We start from the raw sequence: 27651 nt of genomic DNA, 5'->3' as shown, positions 1-27651 counted from the left end.
CCATGTGTAAAGTCTTTCCTAATGGAAATCATGAGGCCTTTCCTCCAATAGACATTTTATCAACAATAAGTTATTATAATCCTGGAGGGACCAGGCAGGGATGTCACTGTTTGATATAAAAAAGCTAATCCTGACTAATTCTTACATTGCAAATGTTTCTCTTGGCGCCCATGACTGTTTAGTTAAGAGTTTAGCAGTCATACATCAATGGGTACCTCCTTTGACCCCTCAGTCCGGGCTCTGCATTTCTCAAAGGGTGAAGTCAGAGCGAAGAAGACACGTAGGCAAAGGTTCAGATGCAAATCTTACACAGACTTTTATTGTTCTTTATTAAATACAGTTTGAGGCAAACAAATGCCTTCTTTCTTTCTTTCTTTTTGTTCCATCTCATTGACAACATCTTGTGCACATACGAAAACCTTCTTTTCCCATATCTCTTCCCCTACTTTCTTTTTCCACTCAAGTTTTACCTTCTATCATCTCAGAGCAAGATATCACTGGATTGAAACATCTTGCCCTTACAGATCTTTCTTCTTACTAAACATAACTTTAACCATCTTGTCTTTACTTCATCTTTTCTGCCTTCAGTCAACATTCCTCTACTTTCTTTGGCAAGTCCTTTACACGTTTACCCGTCCCGTCCCTCACGACAGGTTCATACATCATTACTGCCTCAACAGGTGGGAGCGGTGCCCACAACCAACAGCTCCATGCAAGATGCTACACTGAAAAAGTTCATTCTGAAAAGTCAGCTTTTTCTTAAAAACCAACATGGCTCAGTTTAAAAATTGAATTCGATAACTCCTCCTCTCATCTCTGACATGATGTCAACATCTGATGATTATTATGTTAATCATAGTGTCGTCTTTGTTCTAACAGTGAGAAAATGAAATCTCACATGTTAGGGGATTTAAGTTAATGCCTCTGACTACAGTATATGAAAAAATAAAAAGTGTTTGGGTCCAAACATCTGTCATTTAAGGAATGTATAAAAAAATAAGATCCTCTCGTTTATCTAAAAAAAAAAATCAGACTTTACAGAGAAAGTTGTAGCTTTGTGTAGTACATCTCTTCTATTTGGGGATTCTCTTCTTTTCTTGCCTCATAAACATGCTCAAATTTTTCAAATAACTTCACCTAAAAGCTAAAACAGTGCTGCTTTATGATATCTAAAAAAAAAATAATACTATAATTAATTTTAGAATATAAAAATGTAAAACTTTCATTAACTCCCCATAAACGGTCTAAAATAATGTTTAAATATCAAATTAATAGTAAACAGGATTTGATGCATCACCTCTATCTTCAAGAAACCCACTCATGACACACAGATTCATGTGTGAAATGTTTGCTTGCTTCTTGTTGTGCTTCCCTTATTAAAGCTGTTGGAATTCATGCACGTCTCTGCAGAGTACTGGTTCTCTGTGGGACGCACTTTGAAGCAGGGGTGAGGTAAATAGCTGCCAAAGAGGACAGTAACACAGAACACTGTTGTAATAATACACACACACGCACATAAATACAAGTCCCACGCTTCTCTGCGCTGTTATTTAACAGATATGTACAGAAAAGTCTATGTCCGCCCAGGAGTCCATTGTCTCCTGCCAACTGGAGATTAAACCATGGTCTCTTTTCTCTTCCCTAAAGAACATAGAGACTTCTTGTCCTTTTTGGTTTTGAGTGACGAGGTAAGTGGGGACAACGAAGACGTTGATGATGACGAGGAGGAGCAAGATGAAGGGGTGGGGCTGGGGGTTGTGTTGGTGCATGGCGAGCTGGGGGCTGACTGAGAAGTCGGCTGCAGGCAGTTCTCGTCTGCTTCCTCCATGTGGACGATGGCCGAAACGGAGGAGGGGCGGCGCCTGGAGCGGGCAGCACTCATGGGCGGGCTGGGTGTGGTGGGCTCGTTGACGGGCCGGTGGACGGAGATGGCGCTGCGGAGGCAGTTGAGCCACTGCTGCTTGTGGAAGACGTCGTTGACTTGCAGCGTGTGGGACTGCGCCTGGCTCGGGTCTTGAGAGCGCACTCGGAAAATGTTCTTGGCTGTTAAAGAAAAGAGAAATATGAAATTAGTTGTTTGATATATTTAACAAGGAGACACAAAGCTACAGTAGCAGCCACAAATACTTCAATGTTGGACACGAGCCTTACCTTTGTCTGCGTTGCTGAAAGCGCCTCTGAAGGAGCCGCCCATTCTGACGTCTCCGTCCTGCAGGTCCTCCAGCACCAGGTCCTGTACTGGGATCGGTTGTCTGTAAACCTGGAAACACTGGCGCTCATTCCTGGTGACGGGTCGGGTGAGAATCAGCAGCTCAGTAAACAGGAACACGTGCAGCTTCTGGGAAGACAGACAAGAACAAACAGAATAAATATCAAAACCAGAACAGTGATATTTCACAAAACCACAAGCACAGTTTTCTGGAAGATGTTATCAAAGCTCATGCTTGCATGGTTAGATCAAAGATGGTTGGGGGGGTCCGCAGAGTAAGCAGTTACAGCTTGACTACTTTATACAGGGTGTGAAGCTTGTGTTGATGATGTTGTGTGAAGAGGCAGCCAAATGAGCAATAGGTTGTCAAGGGGGAAGTATGTGTGTTTGATTTGCTCACCGTGCCGCTCTTGTTACGTAGCTCCCCATGACACAGCAGGCTCTTGCAGTGCTCGATGCGAGGGTCCTTCTGTCTGTCGTCCAGATATTCCAGCTTGTCGATGTAGTACTGGCACTCAGACTCTCCTTTCTTCATGTTGATGTCAGATAGAACGCCCTGAATGATTGTGATCTGAGAACAAAGAGGAACCAAATGATTAACTTGCAACACATTTGAGAAGAAACAGTCAAAGGATAACATTGGTTCCTTTTTGATGTTTACTTACAGCTTCCTCGAGCCTGCCGACATCTGGATGCTCTGGTGGAGTGTGTCTCAGTATCTCTTTGAGCAGCAGTGGGTACTTGACCAGGCGGGAGCGTGGAATGTCCAGGAAGCTCCACAGGTCCAGCTTCCTGCTGAACGGTGACTCTAGGCAACGCTGCAGAAAGTCCTGCACTCGTCTGTCCTGTTTCTTCTGGTCCAGCAGCGCCTTGGCTGCCAGCTGGTTGCTGCAGTAGTCTTTGTAGGCGTTTAGCCTGGGCAGCTGCAGAGAAAAGTGGGAGGGAAACGTTAACTAAATGCTTGCTTTATTTTTTTTTAAACCAGAATATCAACAGAATCATCGAGGAACCAATGACTCAGTGAAAAAACACTTACCCAGTTAATGAAAATCTGTCCGATCTGGCCCACAGTTCCGTCTGGCCCTGTTGCTTTGGCGAGCTGGGACAGCAGGTCCTCATGCAGTGGGATGTAGGCATCTAGGTTGCCGAAGATGTGAGTGAGCTCCTCCTCAGACATAATGGAGAGCTTCAGCATTGGGTCATGGTACGCCTGTTGGTGGGAGCAGAACCAAAATTGTCAAATAACAATATCCCAGCAGGCTAAGAGGCGGTGGATGCTATGAATAGCTCAATGAAGAGCTTTAAGGGTACAACAGAAAGACAGAGGAATAAGTCTTGTCTTTTTATAGTTCCTGGCTTGGCCGTGTGGAATGCCTGCCAGACTTTGATTTAACCTGCTTGCTTTATAAGTACTCCCTATGCCTCGGAGGTTTAAAAGTACAAACCTTGCGTGCGAGCTGGAGGTCCTCAATCAGGTCCTGTTCACCACGAGACAGCTCATGTATGGCCTAAGGAAGAGGATAAGAAAGACACCTTCTTAGCAAAACACATGAATCAGGATGTTAGATGATTGCTAAAGACAGTGATTAGACTAAATCTAAAACTGCAGTGGTGCCAAATGACTGGGGTCAACTTTGAATCTCAGGCTGCTCTCTACCTCTCCTTGCTCACTGTGTACAAAACTGTGCAAAGACTGACAGTTGGCTAAGATATCTGGCATGTGCAGGACAAATGGGGGGTGGAGTGGCTGGGGACTGGGAAATAGACTGGGAAATGGTTCCTGGACTGCTTTTGACCCCATTTAGACTATATGACACAAATACTGCAGGGATTTGTGAAACCAGTTTATAAATTAGGTAGTATTTTACTGCTGTCTGGATTTCTGACTTACAATACTTGCCTGGCTACAAATACACTTTTCCCTTTGGCTTCCTAACCACGTTCTACCATTTCGACTGTAATTAACTTTATTTGAGCTGATTCTCACCTCCTGCCGCTTGATTTCTTTTGTTGACAAGGTTCCCTTCTGGTGGACGTCTAGTGTCTCTGACCACAGCGTGCTGTTCCTCCTCTTAGGCGGTGTGGGGGCCGCTGCCTTGCTGCAGGGCTTCTGGGGCGCACCCGGCGACTTGCCATCACCTCGGAATGAGGCCTGCAGATGGAAAAGAGGGTGTCCCAGATGTCAGGCACGTTGCAATTGGAAACAATGTTGTTTGGCAAGACACGTGAAAACAGCAATGGGGTGTCCGTAGGCACAGGGTCATGATGAATTACCTGGATGGTTTGGCCGAAGCGCCGGACGGCCCCATGCTTCCCCGGAGAGATGAGGTTGGCTAGCGACGTCACCCTGCCGAGAGGTCGGACACGCTTGTTACTGGGTTCCTGCAGAAGCAAGAGAAAATGGAAGGAGAGATTAGTCAGGCATTTTATCGTAGCTTGCGTCAATGACAGAAATGAATTGTTTAGTAATGCTTAGTGTGAAATTATCACCGATGCCTCAGCAGTAAGCCCATTCGCTCTCTTGTGACTTCCTTGTGACAGAGCACATCAAGTCATTAATAATGATAATTGACTTTACACGCTTCTTTGGGTGGAGGTTGAGCAGCAACCAGACAGACTGGCGGACCAGCAGACAGACAAAGACACTGAGTCGGAGGAAGCAGCTCCAGCAGCTGTTGGCTCCATCATGTGAAGTGTCTTGAGCCAGACCAGCCCACTGAGCACAAAGACCCTCACTGACTGCTGATCTGGAGGGGAAGGGGGTCTGGTGGAATGCTAAGAATGCACGAGACCCAGCTCTCAGCTGTTGAACACCCCCCTCCCCACACACGCACGCACGCACTGCTACTATCTGGTCTTACAACAGCTACAGTCTCACTTGAGAATGGAGCTTTTCCATCATTCAAACAGAGTAAGATAAATGCCTAGTGATTGCTCTAACTCTTTAACTACCTTTCCCAGGAAGATAAAGTGGTACGTGAGAGAATGGCAGTGTTGTCAGAGCTGTTCAGTAAAACAGACCAGCCGTGTGAGGTTGGGGGGGGCAAGCAGACAGAGAATCTGTCCTTTCTCAAGTGTTTACATAGTGTGGCGTTGCAGGGGGTGCACGGCGGTGTTGATAGCTGCAAGTCGAGACAAGCTTCTTCACAGAGCTTTGCGTGAGAGCAGCCCTACACCTGGACCAGGTGACCCCCCCCACTCCCACCTCAGCCAGCCCTGAGCTTGGGAGAAAGGGGAGAAGTACTTGGCCTCGTGCCAACAACAACAGACTACAGGAATCAAAGTGCTGCAGATCTGAGGTAATGATGCTGGCCCACTGAGCCTCTTCAAAGACAGGACAGGATGAGACAGCCACAACCATAATTGGCATTACCAAAGTTTGCACTCCCCACAGAACAGTCTACTATTTTCACAAACTACACACTAATGAAGCACTGCTCTTTGAAATTGAGTGCAGCACTCCAGCAGTTGCTTGCTTCTCCTGACTCAGGCCAAATGAGATTTTGCCTTGGCTCAGCGGATCTGGGAAACAGAGCAGTCATTGAGGCCCTGCAGACACAGCTGTGGAACAGATACACTTAATTCTGGCCTAGCCTTAGTGCTGGTGAGGCTGCGGTTGAGTCCCAATGTGCTGTGGCCTGGCCCGGGTCTCCACATTAGATCAGATAGGAACAGCCAGACACCCAAGAGAGCACAACAAGCCCTCTAGTGGCGGGGGCCATCGAAAAGACAGCTTTGACTGACATACATGGAAGGCCAGAATTTTTTTATTCGTCCTTGGAAATCAGGTTTGCCTGCCTCTAGTTTATGACCTTTTAATATCTGTAGACAAAGAAAACAAGTAAAACAGAAAAAAGGTGGAGGAGGGTGAGGGGTCCTAAAGTCAATATTGGAAAAGTGTGTTGGCCATTATGCGCTTCCTGTCTGTTTGAGACTGGCCCCAGAATAACAAAAGACCACTAAACCTCTCATTGTGAATCAGTTGTAAAGTGAAACAGTGCAGACAGGGAAAGTTGCTATTCCTGGCAGTTTGACCCAGGAATTACAGTGAGTCTAGCGAACTTTAAAAAAAAGAAAACATATGGAGCCAGGGTTTGAGCTGCTGCTTTGGGTTACTTTTATCAGTGGAACAATGACCCTCTAGAAAATGCACATGTGTGCTCCTTTAACTCTTCATCTAAGATAGCAACTTCCTAAACATCATCCTGTGCTTTCTCTTTGATGTAACCTAATGTATGCTATGAGCTTAACCCCCCCAGATGTGTCCCTGTGATTAAAGCACAGCTTGAGCTAAGAACAGAACAGCCTGACCGTTAATGATAGAGTTGAGGTCATCACAGGGAGAGAGAAAAAAAACCTTGCACAAGGCTAAAAAGTGTGTCAATTGTGCAATTTCTGTGAAAATAAGACTTTTTTCATGCATTGACCACAGACTTCCCCCTTCGTGTGGTTTACTGTCAATGAAGCCACAGCATCCCAAATCGTCTTCCGAAAGGGAACCATGCAGATCTCAAAAGGGGAAGGCAGCAGCTGAAGTGAGTACTCTCAGTACAGAGGCCACACCTGGGTTTCAACACCTGGGTCCCTTTAATAGCTGAAGGAATGCTCTCAGGCCGCTGAGCTGAATTCACATCAAAGACCTCTGACTTCAGAGTCAGAGGTCAAAAGAAAAGTATTTCTAGACGGGACTAAGTTAAATGGAAGCAAGTTTGTTGACTGAGATTTCACCCCCTGTGGCTTTGCTCTTTGCAAAACCTTAAGTCTGCAGACACAACCTGATCTCTGCGTATTGCACCAGGGCTGAGCAGCCTCCTGGGGTGGAGGCCGTTTACTGTTTACAGCTTCCTTCAGGTACAATGTGATCCAATGATTAACTTTTCCAGATTAGGTAGTATCTCGTGCAGAGTTTTAAGTGCCTAAGAACAAAGTTCAAAGTCTCATCTTACAGGAACAGGGCAATTCAGAACACACACAGCACACCCAACTTAGATAAAAACAAGGCTAGGCACTGATTTACTCACATTCTGACACATGACACAAATATATGACTTCATCTAAATGAACTCCAGTCAAACAGTTTCTGCTGAGACACCGGTAGCAGCTGAGCAAAGTGGAAGTACCAGCCACTACCACCACCATCATGTGCGTTTTTCTTGCGGAAACTCACCTCTAAGTCTTTGTTGGCTTGGTTCTGGTAGTCTATCGTTTGCAGAGTCCGTTTGATAGGCACCAAGCTACCCAGTTCATCGTAAGCCACCATAGCTTTCAGTAAAAACACAATATCCTTTTCTTAATCCTAGCGGGGTCAGCTCCAAGTAATCCACATTAGAGAAAAAGGTGATGAAAATCAAGGGTTGTGTGAGCGGAAAAACCCTTAAATAAATAAGCTTTTCTCCTATTCGTAGTTTTCTTCTTTCCTCAGGGGATGAAGCTTTCTGAAAGCTCCCCTCAAACACACATGCACACACACTTTCTAAACTTTGGTCTGAGGTATACTGAGGGGGAGAGGGCTTTATACCAGAAAGTCAGACAGGGAGGAGCCTCCGCTCAGCCCCTGGGGCTGCACATGAGGCGGGACTGCATGGGTTTTGCTTGGAAGTGAGCACAAGCTGCCTATACGCTGTGTTGATCCAGCCACTCAGTGAAGAGTAGTGAGAAATACTAAGACCAGAGGTAAAGTTCCGTATTACAGAGTTGACACAATAAACTCCGATGAGGTCCAACAAAAGTCGCAAAAGAACTGAACCTTGTCTAACATAATACAGGTTTTTTCCTTCAGGAAACTTACCTGCAGTAAAGCCAACCAAAGAATTAGTGAGTTCTGTAGGCATTTTGATATTTTTAATAATGTAGTTCTTTTTTGCCAGATACTGCTTTTGAGATAAACATATGACAGTGATAGTACTGACAATAATTCCTCACATTTAGAAATAAATATATGCTACTAATGCTTCAATTGAACATTGAGATTTAATTATTTAAGGAGAGAGGAAGAGCAAATATCAAATAGTACTTTTATACAAACTTACCTGGAAATGGTTATAGTTAAAGAATATTAATATAGATAAGAGAATATTATATAAATCCTTTATTTAGACAAAATGCTAAATATTTTCGGTTTCCAGCTTATCTAGCACAATTCAAAACGATACAGTGATCTGGGTTAAAGCTGCTATGGGGTTTATCTGCCCAGCTTTTGGTGAACAGCCACTGGTTAAAATATTACACTGAACCCGAAATATTCAGTGTAATGATCAGTGTAATTCTAATTTTTTATCAGTAGCGTGTTTGAAACTACACTGCAGCCTGGAGTCCCTGCTCTCAGTGGGAAGCAGGGTGACAGCTGGCTCATGAATGGGTCCAATGCTGATTCAATACTCTAACAATGATGTTTTGTGATGTTTTAATTTCTTTTTCTTTAAAATCACTATGAATTGAGTGATGTTAGACTTTGGATGGCAGATAAGCCAAATAAATAATTAAAAGGGAGGAAATATAAATAAGTATTCAATAAAGAATACAATCATATTAAAATGTCAATATAGACGTAAGGTTGACAGCAGGGTTTGTTACTTAGAGTTTTAGAAAAGTTTATCTATGAATTAGACTGATTTAAGGAAACTGTCAACATGTCAATGAAGTTCAATCACAGATTCAATTATGACTTTATATCCCTACATTACTGTGATCATTAGATGAGATAATATAATCCTTTATTAGTTCCACCGATGGGAAATTTGCTATAATACGCCATCAAGAGTAAAAAATAGTCATCAGTAAGTAATAATTAGTAACATGTTATACTTAAGTTTAAGGGTAAACCAATGTTTTGCTCCGACAGAATGAATATTGCAAAGTTAACGATCAATAGTGATCTGTCGTCACGATAACATCAAATTACCTATTTATAAATTTAAAAATACTGCACATGCTATAGAGTAAATTCAATGCTGCAACATTTCTGATTTTATTAGACTAATGTTAATCATTAAAACTGAAACCATCATGTATTTCTAACATTGCATCCCAAACACAATTGAGAGATTATTTTGTTTCAACTTCTACAACGACTGGTATCAGGTGCTACAGTGTTTGAAACTAAATGACTAGTTCTGGTTGACATATTCTAAACTAGTAAATTACAAAGTCATTTTATTTTGGCATTTCTTGTTAGCTATTTAAAGCAGTTTCTGTAGGGAAGAGCTCTTTTCTTTCAACCGTCCTTATCAGTATCTTCAGCTGAAATGGGGGAGGTGATCAATTAGAATATCAATAGTAGGGGCACAGTTCAGACAGATGTTTCAAGTGAAACCTGTATATTGGGGGGTAGGGTGCGACTAACAACCATTTGTTGATTGGCCTAATAAGGGGGGGCCGAAAGTTTGGCAATTTCAGTAAACACAAAGGTCCAAATTGAAGCCGAAGTCAGACCTTTGGCTCGTCTTCGTGCATGTTTGCACAACATAGACGACTCCAGCAGACGGGCTGATGGAAACCACACCTGAAGCATACACACCCATGCAGCTGGTGCACAAATCCACAGCAAAAAAGTGGAGGTGTTAGCTCTGGTCTGCCGGAGAGGTGAATGTGTGTCTCAATGTGTGTGAATGTGTTTTGAGCAAATGGACAAGCCCGTTCATGACTCCAGTTCATCCTCCTGGGTCAACATGGAGGTGTGAAAAAGGACAGAGGCCTCATGCTGGTGCTGTGTGTGTGCGTGGGTGACAAAACACAGATGCTGTTCGAGGTGTATGGATGTTGACACCTTGTTCTTTAGGTTTGTTGACTGAGTGGTCTGGAAAGCTCATCTGCTGCAGACCAACAGCACACGGAGTCTGGAGTACACTCATTAGGATTCAAAACAAAGTGGAATACTGTGGCTTCAGTGTCAGCCACACAAAAGGGGCGAAAAAGAACAGCAGAGTGTACAACTATGCAGACTGAGGAGTCAGAGGATTAAATTAAAAATGAATCTGTCTGTGTTTAGTCTGTCCTTACATCGAGAAGATCCTGGCAGCCATGCTGTTAGTCACACTATGGGGAGACCTAGCGCTGAATCAGCTGTACATCTGGCCCAGCCACTATAAAAACTACAGCGTAACGTGGCTAGGCCTGCCTGGCCTGTTCGCCCCCTAGTCACTGTGAGCTGCAGCTGGAGTGCAGCCATGATTTACACTCCTGAACACACAGAAACGCACGCACAAGTACTTGACAATGCGAGAGCAGAGTGGGGAAGGAGGATGAGTAATGCAGTGAGCGGCGGAGTTTCACCGTTGTCTAACCTTTGCCGTGCCAGGAACAGACTTAGCTCTGAGGCCCGAGGGGCTAGGCTCAACTTAACATCCACATCAGCAGCAGTGAGAGCACGACACACGGATCCTAATTACAGCTTTGGGGAAGACACTGAGCAGGCAACCCTGGGCAGAGAAAGTCTGCCGAGTAGTGACCAACTATAACAACATGGGGACGGTGGAGGTAATGCCGCCCTCTGCTGATCAAAGTCAGCATGATCAGAAAACAGGGAGTACAACACGGAATTTTCCATCTTTCAAGGTCGTAACGATTGACCTGTCAGATCTGTCACTCTATCCACATTTCCCATATTTGAACTCTAAGTGAGACTGGACATGGACAACTTTGCAGAGTTACTTGTAATAATAGGTTCCCAAGGAGTGTGGAAGTCTGCCGGAGGGAGAGACCGATAACATTCCCTCATCCGATTTTTGATGATTGACGGGAGCGCTGTCTAAATCCTGTTTCAGACATGGAGTATGTATCACTACTGGTTTCATCTGTCTGCAATGAAAGTGACGTCTTTAGTCATCCACACACTGTCAAGTGCCTCTTACAGAAACGATGGCCACACACGGACTGTTGAAAGAGCTGCAATGTGACATATTATTTTAACTGGTGCACAGGGACCTATGGTTTAAATCTGCGGGCGTAGCTGAAGGTGGTGGTTATCGACAACAGAGAGCCGGCTGTCCTTATGACTTTCCATGTTGAGCTGCTAGTTACGGTTTAAATCTATTCAGTGCTATTGGCGGCACAAACACTAATCAGTGGCTGCAACATTTCCTTTCACAGCTTCAAGTTTACCAGACACACATAAACATACAGGATCCATCTCAAAGGGTTTAAAACCATTCTTTCTACCTGTAAGAGGAAGTGATAGAAAAGTGTTCCTCGGTCAAACCAAGTAAGATGCTGTTTTGATTACATTTGTTTACAGGCCCTCATGCCCTTTATTGTGTTATTTCTCTCTTACTTGAATATCAAAGGGAACGGTACTAATAAAAGGTATTATCAAGAGGGAGTCTTTAAAAAATTTAATTAAATAAAAACTCTTCCACAGGGTAAAGGAGTGGGTTTATCTGCAGGGACCTATAAATACCTCCACTCCTCTGTGTCTATAATTAAATAAAGAGGGGGATATGCAGACGATGTAGACAGTGATGAAACTACAACAGCCCGCAGAAACAATGAAAACCACAGTTCTCGAACCATCCTTGGATTACTCAACAGTTTTAGTTTCTCTTCTTGACGTTTTGTTTTGTCAGTGTTCACACCCAGAACAGCCCTGGTTGCTAGAAAACACAGGGAGGTAACTAAGACTCAGTGAAACCCCACCAATGCTTTGTGGATAGAACAATCTGATAAACTGATAGAGCTTCAGCCTGTAGACACAAACAGGGGAACACCATTTACCATATTAAAATCAGGTCATATGTCACTGACTGTGACACAGCAACAGCTGGACAATTCACATAGGGACGTTCTGTAGTAATGCCCAAAACTCTATGTGTATATTCCTTTAACTTGTACCGCAGTGTTTTCATCTAAACACAAGCACAGAGATCTTCAGGGAATTCGGGCCCGAGTTACTACTAAGGTGATCCAACTCTAAACACCACGTGCGTCACTGACACTGAAGATCTTATTGTGGTGACAATTTGTGTTGGAAGTATCAGGGCACCTAGACATGAGCTGAGGGCAGGACGAGGCATGTGCAGGGCGGAGCCATCGTCCAACCCAATGAGGGGGCTAGACCGCCTGCATGGAAATACATGATGTGAAGCTGGTGTGACGAGCTCAAGAGAAATGTTGTCTGATATGATGCATCATAGGTTTGATTGTCATCAGAGGTAGTTTTTCACAAGCCTTAAACTATGGTTGATATTACTTTAATATCTCTGGAGGTATAAGGCCACTTTGGGTAATGTTGCACATTCCCATCTGTTCACTTTTTCTATTAACAGTTTCTTAATTTTTTTCTTTATTTCTTTTATCCTATACAACACTGTATCACTATGCTGATATAAAATCAACACACCTCTTTAACAGGTCTGAGTGTGTTTATAAATACGACACAAAGAGAACATCTGACAAGCCTGTGCCTGTGGATTCGTTTGACGCAAATCACGTCACCTGCCCCTGCTTGTTTTATGTGCAGTATATGTATGCACTGTTTATTTTCTGTCCTGGGCTCTGTTCATGTAAAGTGGTCGGTTAAACTTGGGTTCTTTATTTTGATATAGTTTAGCAATGTACAACAAAAGTGTGCTTCTTCTTGCTGTCAAGGGTTTGTCACCATGTTTTCTAGTGCACGTGTCTCTCTGAACAGTTTGCTATGGATTTTCACTTCAATACAGCCCATGATCCCAACGAATTAAAGTCCAAAATTAGGTTAGGACCAAAGATTTTACAGTAAGAACTGTGGCCACTGAACATTCAACCAAATGAGCGCCTGTATTTCTTTTTTTTAAATATCATGTTTTCTAATTCACTGATTAGTTAACCAAGGTGAAGTCTTCAGATTTCACTTAATCCGAAGATTCAGTTCACCATCAAGTTCGATAGAGAAATGTATAAAATATTCTACATTTCTGCTTAATAACATGACTGAAAGAAATTATTCATTACTAAAATAGCTACTAATACATTTTTTGTTGGACGAATTAATTATTTGACTAACTGATGTAGCTTAAAAAAACTTCAGAGAAGCTGTGAATCCAAGAAATGGGCGTCAGATGTTATTTAAAACCCTAAAAATCCAACAGTGTGCAGAGAAACTGTAAATGAGCCACTTTCTCAGACCATTCCTCGTAACTCAGAATTTACTCAACAGCTCCATTTGGAGTGAGAGCCAAAGGGCAGCAGTGAATGTACCAGCAGCAGCCATATGTTTAACAAGGGATTTCCACAACAGATGTCTCTGTATATGCCACAGAGTGTGCAGGGATTTGACTGCGCTGGAAGCAGCTCAATTAGAAAAATAAAACACACAAAAACCCAGTTTGAATTTTGTTTATCTAAACCACTGCAACTGATCTGACTGGTTCCAGAAATCCAGGCTGTAAGTCTCTGCTAATCTCTCTTCTGTGGGTGGAGGACCAAAACAACCAGCGTGGATGGATGGAGGCGGCGGCTTGATTGTAAACGGTTCTTTGATGCTTGTCTCGGGATAAGAGGACTTTTGTACAAAAAAATGTCAAACAAGTAACAAGAATCCAAAATTCTGATTTGACATAAACACTAGAAAACTTTGAACCACTTCTGTATAAACAAGCAATCCATGTGGAACTCTCCCATGTCTGGAAGACAAATGAAACATGCCTGAAGCTAAGTGTGTTCTAAAGCACTGACAGACTATGTACACAAACGTGTAGGTGTGCTCATTTAACGCCCACACACATACTGAGGGATATATTTCCCACCCCGGGTTTGGTTGTCTGTCAGATCTCTGAATCCAGCTACCTGCTTTTGCGTAACTAACAGCAGACCTTACAAAACAAACACGGGTTTTATCTAGATGTCTTCCAAAGAAAAACTCTGTCATGTTGATGATATTCTCTGAATAAACAGGAGAAACAGAACCTCCGGCTTTAGCAAGAGATCAGATATGGACTCTGTCTTTCAGTGAGGCAGCTTAGTGTTTCTTTCATCACCGAATGTTTCTGAACGACACCATAAACAGACTAATTTAAGAGAATAATTCATGAACCTTGATGAAGAAAATCAGGCATGTTCAAGGACTGAAAGTGTGTGCAATTCTAAATAAAAATCCTGATCTAGTGAATAAAAATGTGGTTTCCTGAAGGGACTGGTACTCTCTGAGTCACATACTACTTTTGATTTGATTTAACTTTGTTTATAATGACTTGGCCTTGCAAGTCTGCATATGAATAGTTGCATCATTCAGTGGGTCCAGACCAGGGGACCGAAGATCATAGCTGAATCACAACATGTTGTTTATTTCGAAGTGCAGACAACATACGGCACCTCCCTTTTATTTCAAAAGTGAAGTTGTGTGTCACAGTGACTAACACTTCCAAAGCATCAGAGGGAGAGGACTTTAGACTGAAGCTCTAGGTTATATTCGATTGAGACCGTCTGTAAGAAGCCAGCAGTTGTTGTTTTCTCTGATTTCTTCCTTTGGTTTTGCTGGCCTGTTATCAATATGCCATGCTTACATATTAAGGCCCGTTTTAAATGTCATTTCTGCTGTATTGCTTTCATTTGTGTGGGTGTTTTGTTAACATCAACGTACGCTTTTGACTTATTATATGATTTTTATAAAACTGAACGGGTGTAATGTAAAGAGTGTGATCAGACATATAAAAGGAGGAGATGTGTGGATCCTATTTACTGGTTTTTAAGTGGGGTCAACTGACCACCAGGGGTATAAGAAGCAGTACCAGGGGCCTCTGGCAAATCAAGTAAACTGTCTGGCCAAAACACTGGTTTCACTTTCTGCAATGTGATTGTTACTCATACTTCAACACTTTTAAACGAACTACAATCCCATAACAGAAACACAATATTTCAAAATGTTAGCATAACATAATACACAATTGTATCATGATTATAATAAACTGTGAAAGGGGGAAAGAGTAAGAAACTCTGGTGTGTGTGTGTGGGTGGGTGTTATCCGCCTCATCAGGTCTGGTGATGTGATTTACCTTGAAGTCGAAGCTGCAGAGGCTGACTGCATCGCTGTCATCCTTCTCCCTGCGCTTCCGCTTCTGTAAAAAAAGACATGAGTGGTGTCATTAATGAGCACGTGTCATCCGGAGCGATTACGATGCATAGCGTGAGAAGTCACATCTGCCAAAAACACGTACAGGAGCAGGTGAGTCTGGATCACACATGATGCAGTTTGTTTTTGATCCAGGTGTTTGTGCACCTGTAAATGGTTTGGTTTGTATTCATAGTGCTTTTAATAGTCTTGATTACCACTCAAAGCTCCTTACATCACAGTTTGCCACACACATTCATACAGTGCATCTATTAGCAGCACTTTTTTTCAATGAGGGGCAATTCGGTGTTCAGCATCTTGCCCAAGGACATTTGAGCATGCAGACTGGGTTCCAGCTTCCGACCTTCTGGTTGGAGGACGACCGATCTACCCCATAGCCACAGCCGCCCCCAAGGATATTGTAGACAGTTAGATTGTTGAGCGCTCTCTCAAGTTAAAAACAATCAAGATAAACAAGATGTCAGAAGTGGATCATTTATGCCAACACTTCTGTGATTTCAATTTAAAAGAAAATATGAGAGTCCTTGCATTTTGGAACAACTAATATGCTGCAGTGTGTTTTCTTTCCATTCTGATGTAGTACACATCCTTGTCTGGGTGCCATGATGAGACTGTCGTAGAAACATTTACAGCCACCCCATTATCCCCCTGTAACTCAGGTGAGTTAAGCTCATTTCCCCTGTAGCTCTATTGTAAAGCTACAATATACACTGCTGTAGGTCCTGCAGAAAACAGGAAAGGGTTCATTAAGCAGTGGGACACTTTAACACTTGCATGTGGACGGTCAGTCAGCGAGTCAGTTAGCAGGTGAGAACAGTAGTCTGGCCTGTTGAGGGTTGTAAAAGCCCAGAAGAGCAGAGGTGGCTGCTGGGACACCCTGGGGTCAGTTACTGCGCTCCATTAACCATGGAAGCGAGAATGCTTCTGGCTGGACACACAGGATGTCAAGACCTGATAGACCAGCGAGGTGAGGAGGGCCAAAATGGATATATAATGGTCAGGGGTGGCTGACAATGAATGGCTGGAGATGTTTGTTTGTTTGTGTTAAAGCCCTGTGGTGTTGTGAGGCATTTCCTCTCTTTTAGTGTTTGTTTTCCCACAACCATAAAAATCTAAGAGCTATCCGCTCAACAAATTCAGCTCCACACTGTTAAATATTTCCCCTGCCTGATTACAAGTAGAGTTGTGACTTTACATAAGAATGAATAGGTTGGTTTGTTCAAAGTTGCATCTCAATACGAGCCTGTGAACAGAGCTGTGAATCACAAAAGATCGTCTTTTTCACATCTACTCGGGAGACTCAGTGCTACAGCTACAGCACAAGGAGTTTCAGCGTTAGTATTAAAGCTTATAAAGCTCGCTAAGGAATTGACTGACACACTGATGGATTAACATGGCTTAACATGTTAATATATATCTACTTCCTTCTTTATTACATTGCATTACATATCATTAAGTCGAGGCTCTTAACCAAGACTGTACAGCCCCACGCATTTTTTAATCCTCCTTAGTGTCTGCATACTCATCATGATGTCATTCACAGTGCTCAATAAAAGCTAAATCTAATCATGTCTCAACCCAAGAATAAAGTATTAACTTTTTTCTCTACTTGCCACACACGTTTCATCATATATTAATGCAGTTTGAAGGCAATACGCTTATACACATATACACATACATATTTACATAGGAAGGGGTACACACAAAACCTTATGTAAAAACACACATCATATAGGAGTGCCTTGTAAGGGATATGAAGGTGTTTGTCTGAACAGGGACACTAAAGCCACAGTAAATGGGTTGGGTACATTTCAGCAGGTCAGCAGGTCACTGTCTGCTGAGCGTGCGTGCTAAGTGTGAATGCTCCCTCTCCAAGTTAAACATTGCCCCTAAGCGCATGTCTTACATATGAGATAAAAACGACACAAGTGTAATCTCCGTGCAAAAACAGACACAGCGGGGAGAAGGAGAGAAAAAACATGAGCCATCCTGGTCCTCCCACCTTTGGAAATCCCTCCGTCAGCAACTCGCAGATAGAATAACACACTCCAAGCAGCAACTTGTTCAAATGGTTGGTTGGGTACAACGTAAATACTCTGAGTCAACAAACACAACCTCCCCACTCGCCGGTGAACACACACACACACACACACACACACACACACACACACACACACACACACACACACACACACACACACACACACACACACACACACACACACACACACACACACACACACACACACACACACACACACACACACACACACACACACACACACACACACACACGTTACTTCATTACTCATCTGGGGAGCGACTGACAGATCCACACAAAGGGATAATGATGTCCACACAACAGAAACACAAAGAGAGAGCCGGGATGAAGAGCTGCCAATACACACACGTCTCACACTTTCAGATAAACACAATGAGGGGTTTTACTCTTCTGCCTCTAGATACCAGCCTGCTGGGGGGTTTGTTACCTGCCACAACTCCTACAATATCCCATCCGTTCATTCACACGCTTCGTATTACCATGACATCATAGTCAGATGTTCAGAGAAAACTAAATCCATGGTATGACCTGCCAACCTGCTTATTCTGACCCAAACATGTGTTAAGATAGGAGCCTAACTTCTGGTGTATTCAGGGACCATCGGAAATTATAACGTCTGCTAGGGTAGCCACTTCTGGTGGACTTTTAGGCTTAAAACACAGTGGAAATGAATGTTTTGAGTCAAATATGACTGTCGGGGCTTGCGGACACTTGGATGTCTAAATATTTGGTCACTAATTTCTTCAATTGTATTGGCTTTGGATGAAACATTGTTTACCCCTGAGACTCCTAAAGTGTCTTTGTGGACTCAAACACTTCACCCACCCCTCCATCTATATAGTGGTGAGAAGAAAAAGAGTGAATTTTCATTTCTGGGTGAACTATCCCTTTAAAGTGAGGACAATTGAACTTTGACTTTGCCTTAAAACACGTGGATATTGGGTCTCTACTGATCAGATCCCTGCAGCAAGATACGTTTATGAGCGCCTGTAAAACATCACAAAGAGCTAGTAAAACAGGCTACAACCTAATTTCACTCAACACGTGCTATCAGTTATTAAGAGGCATGAATCCAAGTTAGTGGACAACTGCAATGCAACATCAAAGCGAGGTCTACTTGCAGAGTGATGAAGCAGCTGTACTGGGTTCCCTCCCTGACATGGATGAGCATCCAGTGGAGTGCAACACCTGAGAGGCTTTCTGTGTTATCAAAGGTTATGTGATATAAATCCAGCAGTCTGTGGAACGCTGAAATATTCAGATAATCAGCAAGGTGTTGGTGTTAGTACCAATATACATTTCTGTTGATCTGGGCAAGACCTTCCCACAATAATTATCACTGTTTGGGTGAAACACCAGACGTGACTCAGCCACTGACAGCCACATTAAATCACATCATCTGATTAAAGCAGGAATGCTTCTTATCGGTCGAGGCACTCTTGAGGCTGACATCGCTGGCCGTCTGAACTTGTTGCTTGATGAGACAAAAAAGCTCAGAATCTGACTCTCACCCTTGTTAATTACCTTCGCATTCCACCAAACGGCAGGCTGGTTTGATCTGTTCCACCTTGGCACTGGGCTGGAAATCTGATGCACATTCTTGCCATGACAGAAAGCCCCTGGAGGTCTCTTGCCTGATGTAGTCTGAGAAGTGCACCAAGTGCCCGGGAGGGGAATGCTCGCTCAAGTTCGCCTCAGGGACAATGCACCCCCACCTGTACCTGGCCACGCTCCAGGCAGCAGTGAAAAAGAAAATCCCCCCTAACCACTTCAAAGCCTGGAGACCTGGCAAAACTGTATTTAAAGGCCTGGCAAAACCTTCAAGCTTAAAGTGGCAAGGGGGAGGTAGGGCAATGAGGGGCAGGAAGACAAAGACTCTTCCAAGATTCTTTTATTGTTTGCTGTTTGGTCGATTTATAAGTGACAGATAAATTGGAAGCGGGGGGGAGGGGGTGGATTGAAAGGGTGACCTAATGAGGTCCACATGGTTTTGGTGGAAGAGCTAAGCGTGCCATGTCTGCAAATCAAAGACAGCAGGCTGGCACAAGATAAAGAGCTGTTGGCCTTCTCTCATTGCTTTTATTTCTCCCTCCCTGCCTTCAGACGAGGGATGGATTGTGTTTTAGGCAGCTTTAAAGCCGTGGAATGCGCACCCACTCTTCATGTTGCTCGCTGTCTAATCTGTATGCTGTTTTCGGTCATGCTCATTTCATTTAAGTCTGACTGTAAACCACAAGCAGGCCAGTGTATTAGAGACAGCAGCTCTTTGAAGGCCATTATGGTCCTCTGTTACGGGCTGGAATCGGAGCAGGCTGCATGTCCTACATCCAGACTTAAGTTTAGCTCTGAGGGAGTAACACAGAAAGCATAGTCCATGAAAGGGATAAACACGCTACTTACACAAAGCATAGAGGCCAGTTGTTGTGTAAAAAACATTAAAAAAGGTCTTTCAAATATAAAGATTCAAAAAATTGGGACAGGGACAGCTTCTATCGCAGTGAATGGCTTTGCAGCTCTGTGGCCCTCACAACGCTTGACAGACTCAAAAAACTCTTTGCTACCCTGCAGAGTGAAGTCAACTTCATGCAAATATTCACATATGTAGTATAAGTAAGACGATAATCTTGTTGCTAGCAGAAATGGAAGCATAAGAGATGTTTACTTTACAATGCGAAAGAACCTAGTACCTCCTAACAGGCCGACTTAGTCTACATCCATACTACTATGTTATTATCTAAAAAATTCCGTTTAATACTAAAACAATTCAACATAAGCTTTTAGATTCCGTATCAGTTTTATCCCCACCGATACTATCACACCTGAATATTTATATCACATGACCACTCACAATTGACGGGAGCGGGTAAACAGGAATAATTTGGTTGGTAGTTAGAGAAAGAGGTATAGACTACAAATTACAAGCAGCCAATGCAGAATTTACTGTTTTACCATTTTTGTTCAGCATGTCCTTAAGTAAACATTTAATAATCATCAGCTTCCATCAGTACATATAAATAAATTGTTGCCCACACTGTGTATAAAGGAATATTTACATGTTCACTGACAGACTGAGCTCACTCACGAAACATGATGTCATCTACTTTATATACTAACATGAGTGCAGTCAACCCCTTGCGTTAGCTCAGGACTATCTCATTGTTCCTTAAAGGCTGCTCTCAGTACAGCAGTGAATAGCACCAGTGGTAACATAAGATGCTTTGTGGATACGAAGACAGATCCAGATCTTCAGCAGCCTTGAACAAAACCAGGCCAAGATTCTGGATGGGTTGCAACTCTCACAACAATAAACTCGTAGGTCACAAAAACTTCAAACAGCTCAGATTGTCCGCCCCTGTGTTTACAACCAACATTCAACACAACTACTTCAGCTCTACATGGGTAACAACTCCTGTAATTGCAATGGAATAATTTACTCTTATATTTGTTAATAATAATTTTTGGCCTACATATTGTTAGCCTTAATTATTCAGTCAGGCACAAAATAGCTGTTTGTTCCCTATTAACCTATTTTCCTTTGACGTTTGGTTGCCATTTCACCTCTTTTACATCCCAATAACCAACATTCATTTTATTATGAGTTATAAAAAATTTACAATCTTGAGCAAATAAAGGGGGAAAAAAGGATCTTATTTTTAATCACCATCAAAACCAGTCGCAGTTGTGTCTAAACTGTTTCAGTTTTCATATCTTTTTAATAAAGCTCAATAAGTAAAAAGTAAAAAAGTAAAAACATCTGTCCTTCAGTCTGAAAGGTTTATCTGGGTTAGAGTAGCCCCGGGCCAACGAGGAGCCGCCTTTCATCGCTGTGACAGTGAACAGCGATACCATTTCCTGGACTCTGATGAGATTTAAAGCCAATAGAGATTGTTATGATGTTAAACGTGCACTCCCAGTTTGCACGACAGGACAGAAGTCAGCCAGAAGACAACTCTGCACCGTATATCACATATGAAGTAAATAGAATAGGTATATGATTTATTTTTGCTTGGCAATGGGCCACCTTGTAAATTATTTGCCCCTCTCTGCTGTAGGTTGTTTCGATTGGAATATATGAGACTTGCACTTACCAGACTAAAGTCCCATTGTGGTCCAGGGGTGAGGAAGGAGAAGGAGCTTCCTCTTCGCAGTGACCTGTGTGATAACAAATATAAAGGGCATCAGAAAGCACCATGTACAGTACAGAGCCTGTTCATCATGACTGCTTATTCTCATTTGAAGAATGCCCTCAGTGTCACTTCAAGCGGTCACCTCACTGTGCTGTGAACAAACATGACTCCAACCAAATCACAAAATGAGAATATTCAAGAAGCACCCGATCGATTTTAGCCACCAGTGACCCAAAGTCCCAGCCAAAGAGTGAGCAAAGCCAGTGACTTAGTGTAATCAGGGAATTCAGAAGGTGATAAGAGGGGAAACTGGTGGTGTCCTGAGAAAACATCCACTCCCCGTTACCTACCACAGCCTCAGCATGGTGGTGTCGCAGTGCCGCCCTCCAATCCAGACCAGGACTGACAGATAGGAGTCCACCCAGTCACAGAGGAGACGGGAACATGACCCCAGTTAGGCTACTTCCTCAAAGAAGCCTCCTCAGCCACTAAGCTGTCCTCGGATGTAAGACCCCTGTGACATTTGAAGGGGGGTCCTTTATACCACACCTTCCTCCCTCCCAATTATTTGGACAGGTTCAAATGTCTTATTTTGTTAAGATATTCTGAAAGAGGAGAGGGTTGCCTTTTTTGGGACTCCATAGTGGGATTGTTTGTACTAAAGCACCCACCCCCCAAAATCCATTCATGCCTACTGTAAGTCCTTCTCGTGTCAAACCACTTTTCCTTCAAGCCACGTGATAATTAAATGTATTACGGCAAGGTTAGGCCGACTAATGACACAACACTTACCGCTCAGTGAATAGTTGGTTATACACCGAGAAGAACAACATCAAAGCAACGTCTTAGATCTGTCTTGTACCAACAATAAAACTGGATTATTATTGAAGCATTATTTCACAACGACAAAATACTTTGAATGAGCAGTGGGCCTCGGACTGCCATACATGGCTTAGTGACTGTGCAACAAGTAAATACATTACAAAGGCTATGTCCTACCGAGTAGACGCAGCCTGTAAACAGCAGGGACTGACTCCTGTATCATCGTATTTATTGGTAGAGACTGTGACCTTTTTAAAAAAACACCACTAGAAGGGAGATTTCTAAAGTTTCTAGCTGTGAAAATACAAGGAAAAACTATTTGTAATAAATACCAAGTACCGTAATTGTAATTATCTGAACATTCAAACAAACGATGAAATGTTAAGACATGGTGGAGCATGTTTAAAAGAGTGATGACACAACGATGGCTCATCATATTCAGAAGTGACCGCACAGGGAGCCAAACCACCGGCACTGCTCAGATCTAATGACCAGTTCCGGGACTCGTCCATGATCGTAATCGTTGCAGTGACTGTAAATGATAGTTTATAATACTGAAGATTTATGGTTTGGGGTAGGGGGGCTCCCATGGCGGGACCTAAGGAGGCCATCAGCATGCGGAGAATGCTGAGCTGCTCAGAAACACTTGTTCTGCGTGTGTGTCCGGCAAGTGCTGCTCGTAAGGCTGAGCCATTCCAGTCATACTGTCGCCCTGCAAGTGTTGCTTCAGGTGGCGTTCATCCAGTTACACAGCAACTGTCCCACAGCACTGCAGGCGCTGGCAGCACTCCCTGCTAACCTTTCACACCTCCTAAATATGGCGCGGTGCTGGGGTAGACAATAAGCTACATTCATCTCATGACTCATCAACGTGGGTGTGATATTTTTTAATTTGATGGCACCCACAGTGGTTGAGTGTAGTCGACGGGATGATAAAAGAGTATCGAAATAAGCATAACGATATGGTGATGATGGTTTCATTTATTTTCATAAAAATCCATAATAAGGGTCATTTCAGTTAAGGCTGGGAATTTATTTTTTATTATCATATGCATGTGTTGCCTTCTGGTGGTAGTCCTCACCAAGCTAATCTAAATAAATCCTAATGAATCAGGTAAATATTTGGTAAAAGGTGAGTGCATCAAAAAAAAAAATTGTTTACAGTAATGTTTACAGACATTTATAGTTGTTTCCAAAAAAGGCCATGCTCAAACATGGAGTGAAATGCTCCTACTCAGAGAGAGGAGGGAGAATATTTTTAAGGATCAGGACAAGACGGGAATATTTTAGTTTCTGCCGAAAAACATTTATAATCCTTGATAATATAAGAGCGAAAAATAATTGTTCTACGAAAGAAAGAGCCAGAGAGAGGAGTATAACGCCTCACTCCACAAAGCTGGTCAATGAGAGTGAGTTACATAAATGGATGAACACAGGCCCGACCCCCTTATCTGACCCACGTCAGATAAGGTGTGGGTAAGATATCCAAACATCCGGTATGCAATAAATTCTGAGGAATGAGAAAGTCATCCCTTTAGTCACATGGTTAACGAGTGATTTCTGGGAAGCTTTGTACATAAGAATGCCACTAAATAAGCTCTCAACAAACCAGAATAATCCGACAGTACAGAAGTGGTTTGAGATGTTTACAAAACTCTGTGATACCACAATCATCGACAATAAAATAAAAGTAGAGAAAAGTTGATAGTCCTGTTTGGACCACCCACATTGGAAAAGAATGCACCGATGCTACTGTAAGGTGCTTGGAATAAACAGCATGTGTTGTGAGGGAACAACAGCAGCTACGGAGGGAAGGAAAATGAGACGCTCCCTGGGTGTCCCCGGGGCAAGTCAGGGGTCAAAGGTCATTGCAGGTGTTGTTTAGATTTAACTGTCAAAGTGCTAACACCCCTGGCACGGGTAGGTTATTCTGTTTAAGTGTCCTAAGCCATATATTTGACCACTAATAATGTGAGTCTGTATACTTCTACAGGAGGAGCCCCTGTTAGTTAAAACGCCACAGGTTATCTGATCAAAGTTCATAAGCTAATCGTTAAAGGTTTTTGTCCAGCAAAACATCTCCTGTAATGAGAGAATGAGTATGACATGCTTCACTGTGGTAAACAAGATATCTTGGAGCTACTGCATATGGTGACAGGCATTTTTTACCTGTTTTTTCTATGAAAATAAAACCATAATCGGAATAATTAATAGAAAATAGAATTTTTGTACGGCTAATCACACACTTCTTATAGTAAACTCCATTACAGTCCTAACCACATGTCGATGTTTACATGATTTAAGTTGCACTTCTAGAAGTTTTCACCCACTTGTCTTCTCAATCTATGCTGAAATGCTCCATAACGCTGGATATTTGAAACTTTGATAACCTAAGAACTGACGTCCACGGTTTCTTACTAACCAGTGAATAGATGGAGCCGTGATGGGAGAAGAAGAATTTTAGACCTTACTATTGTTTGGTATTTAACAACTCTGTTATAATATACACAAGGGTGTGTTTGTCTGAAATGGACTTTGTCAAAGGTCAATAAAGAGGTTTATCTATGAGAAATTACAAATGTAAATATTACTAAGATGCTTGTGTTCGTGCGTAAGTGTACATACAGAAAAAAAAAAAACTCACTCTACAATATTGACATAACATTGATTGTGCTTAGAATTTGCAACATAATGAGCTTGAGGGGTTTTAAGGCCTTAACAATTGTTCAAAGGCAAGTGGCACTGAAGCAGACAAGGGTATTTGAAAGGAAAGACAGTTGTTCTTGATCAGAGAAGATAAAATGGAAAGACAAAGCTCTTTAGGTCAAAGATTCCCCGCCCGCCCCTGAAACCGCCAATCATCTGTTGAACCAGGAAAGATGCAGGACTTTGCCTGAACAGAACTTTACAGTTTACTATAAAGTATCTGCTCGGCAGTTCCACCAAACAATACTGTATTTTTTAAATAAAAGTTATTTTGAATTCTGTAGGCCTCTTCCACGGATCACATTTTTGAGATGACACAAAAGCACAGCTATGAAAAATGAACTGATCAAGTCACTTCAGTTTCATGGTGCTGACTGTGTGCTGTCTAGCGAGAGTAGGCTGCAACGAGTATCGTGTGAACTCGCAAGTTACTGATGATATCGTCTCACGTCCCTTAGGCGATAGCTTGAGCAAAAACAGTGAACATTTAGCCCCAAATTTGATGTAAATAACCAGTTTTGAGTTGAATTTGTGAATATTTTAATCAAAGACCCACATAAAACTTTAAGTTAATACAAGTCACTGATACAAGTATTTGAAATGCTCATAAAGGCCAATATCATCGATCACCTGAGCTCTAAGCTTTAGCTGTAATATTGCATTTTAAATAAAAAATACATAAATATTGTTTGGTTTCTGTCTTAATGCCTTGGAGAGCACACACGGTTGTGTAATAGTGTTATACAAAACAAAAGGCTTTAGTTGGTCTCTTGTATTCATGACTTTTGATTAAACTGAAAGTTGCTCACAATGAAGCAACTACATGGTCTGATTGGGATGTCTACTTTCCGTCTATTTCACCAGTGAAAAAATCCAAATATTTAAAGTCCAACATTGGCCTGGCTGCTGGTGAGATCATACCATGAGGCGGCAGGTCCATGTTTAACCAGCCAAGTCGATACGTCAACACTTTTGTATTCTTTCAAAGTGAGAAACTGGATCCTTGCTTACCCTTGGTAAATTGCCCGTGGACAGATGAGCAACAACTACACATCTGAAAACTAAATTCTTCAAAGAGAATCCGATCTCTGGAATATAAGGCAGATTTGATTTCCTAATTCATGTGCAATCTTCTCTGCAGGTCATATATATCTCATTAGATGTGCATGTGCATTAATTAATGATTGAGTGTGAGGCAGTTGGCCACTTAACTCAGGTTAAATGATTACTAATGCTATAAGGGTACACATGATACCAGTGTTCAACTTACTATGTCCACATTTTGTGAGAGACCTGCTCCATAACTGTCTATTTCTATTTATGTTCAATAAAAATAGTGTGCAAAGTTTTCTGCATCCAGGAATTTCATCCTCTGACATTTAGTATGAGGGTAATCTGGGTCCCCAGAGGCTCTTCAGGAGTCAAAAGATCCAGTTCTAAAAAAGTCTAGGGCTGGACAAAAATAAATCAAGATAAAAATGTTCCCATTAGTCAATCACGATAAATGTCATATTATTATTATGAGTTTAAAGGCATATTTTTAATCCTGAGTGAAGGCTGTGTTTTAAAATATTTTTCTATTCACAGAAAAGTAACAAAAAAACACAATGCATAAGCAGTAAATAGATGCATAGTTATAATGCTATTGATAGAGACTACACTGCAAAAATGATCGATATTGTTTTATTGCCCAGGCCCACTAAGGTCAATTAAAGCCTCCACTGACGCACATAAATACAGATCCGGTATCACAACAGCACTGCTCCTGAGAAAAATCCCAAGGGAAACACTTCAGTGTTTAGTTTCCCATGCGGTATGGTGCCCTGAAAGCTGATAACTCCCCTGTGTGTATACCTTTTTCACAAGTGACTGACATCACCACGCATTCCTCGCCGCCACCAGCCAGGGGACAAAGGTCGGTTCTCCTCCTGTACCTGCTCTGGTGTGTCAGGGGAAGTGTACCCCGTGACTCAGTGCATTAGCATCCCTGCTCGCCCTGCCTTTGTTTGTCAAAACTGGCTCTGAAACTCAACTGTTTGCTTCCTGACCCCGCCTGCACGCACACGTCCACCTGATACTCTGTGCACCCTCGCAGCAATTTCACGATGCTGGCAGACGGAGCAGGATTCATTAAGATCATCTCACGGGGCTGCATGTTCATATTGCTGTTATATGAAGTGTTATATGATGTGATGTTTATTGAGAGTGTTTCCATTTTTATGAGACGCAAACCGCACCCTTATAACGTTCGTGCTAAACAACATACATGACATCGCTCCGCCCACTCAACGTGAAAACTTAACCCCGCGGCTTTACATGAACAATGTACCCACAACGTCGGGTTCACAGACTTTGAACCAGCCTCGTTTATTTCTGTTAGTTGGATTCTGAACGTGCTTGGCAGCAAGACCGCTCAAAATTAAAACATCCAGTGCCCGTCTTGTACATGAATGCCAGTCTCACTTGGGAAAAATCAAACCCTATTTTTCGCTCGCTCAACTTCATTGCTATTTTTGCCCCGGTAAATCTTGTTATTGAGTTCAAATATTGGTGATGTTCTTTCCATGTTTGTCTGCGGAGCCGTGCAGCTGGGCACTGGGCAGGGCCGGGACGCTTTGGCACACAGCATGGAAAGCGGTTCAAAGGAAAGCAATATAAATGCTCAGAGGGCTTTATTATACCAAAA

At 42.6% G+C, this 27651-nt stretch overlaps 1 protein-coding gene and 1 long non-coding RNA gene across 2 annotated transcripts; both read right to left on the bottom strand.

Moving 5' to 3' along the window:
- Window positions 1–291: 291 nt before the first annotated feature.
- Window positions 292–7708, bottom strand: net1 (neuroepithelial cell transforming 1). Its single transcript, XM_053414934.1, has 9 exons — window positions 7377–7708; window positions 4484–4591; window positions 4197–4361; window positions 3655–3717; window positions 3246–3419; window positions 2875–3132; window positions 2610–2780; window positions 2152–2338; window positions 292–2043 (listed from the first exon to the last, which is right to left on the bottom strand). The coding sequence occupies exons 1-9, from the start codon at window positions 7467–7469 to the stop codon at window positions 1616–1618; spliced, it is 1647 nt and encodes a 548-aa protein (XP_053270909.1). The 5' UTR covers window positions 7470–7708; the 3' UTR covers window positions 292–1615.
- A 7462-nt stretch (window positions 7709–15170) lies between these two features.
- On the bottom strand, window positions 15171–27278 carry LOC128428704 (uncharacterized). The gene is made up of 3 exons (XR_008333817.1): window positions 26820–27278; window positions 21399–21462; window positions 15171–15234 (listed from the first exon to the last, which is right to left on the bottom strand). It is a non-coding gene; the product is annotated as an uncharacterized LOC128428704 (long non-coding RNA).
- Window positions 27279–27651: the final 373 nt, after the last annotated feature.

The sequence above is a fragment of the Pleuronectes platessa genome, chromosome 22 (genome assembly GCF_947347685.1).
Source record: "Pleuronectes platessa chromosome 22, fPlePla1.1, whole genome shotgun sequence".
Classification (NCBI taxonomy): Eukaryota; Metazoa; Chordata; class Actinopteri; order Pleuronectiformes; family Pleuronectidae; genus Pleuronectes; species Pleuronectes platessa.
The sequence above is the reverse complement of the archived record's forward strand: the minus strand, read 5'-3'. Positions and strand labels throughout refer to the sequence as shown.

Excerpts from the sequence above, each read along its gene's own strand:
- net1 (XM_053414934.1), bottom strand. The coding sequence starts at position 7,469 with ATGGTGGCTTACGATGAACTGGGTAGCTTGGTGCCTATCAAACGGACT. Across the intron at positions 4,592-7,376 it reads AAGCCAACAAAGACTTAGAG|GAACCCAGTAACAAGCGTGT; the intron begins GTGAGTTTCCGC and ends TTGCTTCTGCAG. Across the intron at positions 3,420-3,654 it reads ACCTCCAGCTCGCACGCAAG|GCGTACCATGACCCAATGCT; the intron begins GTTTGTACTTTT and ends TCCCACCAACAG.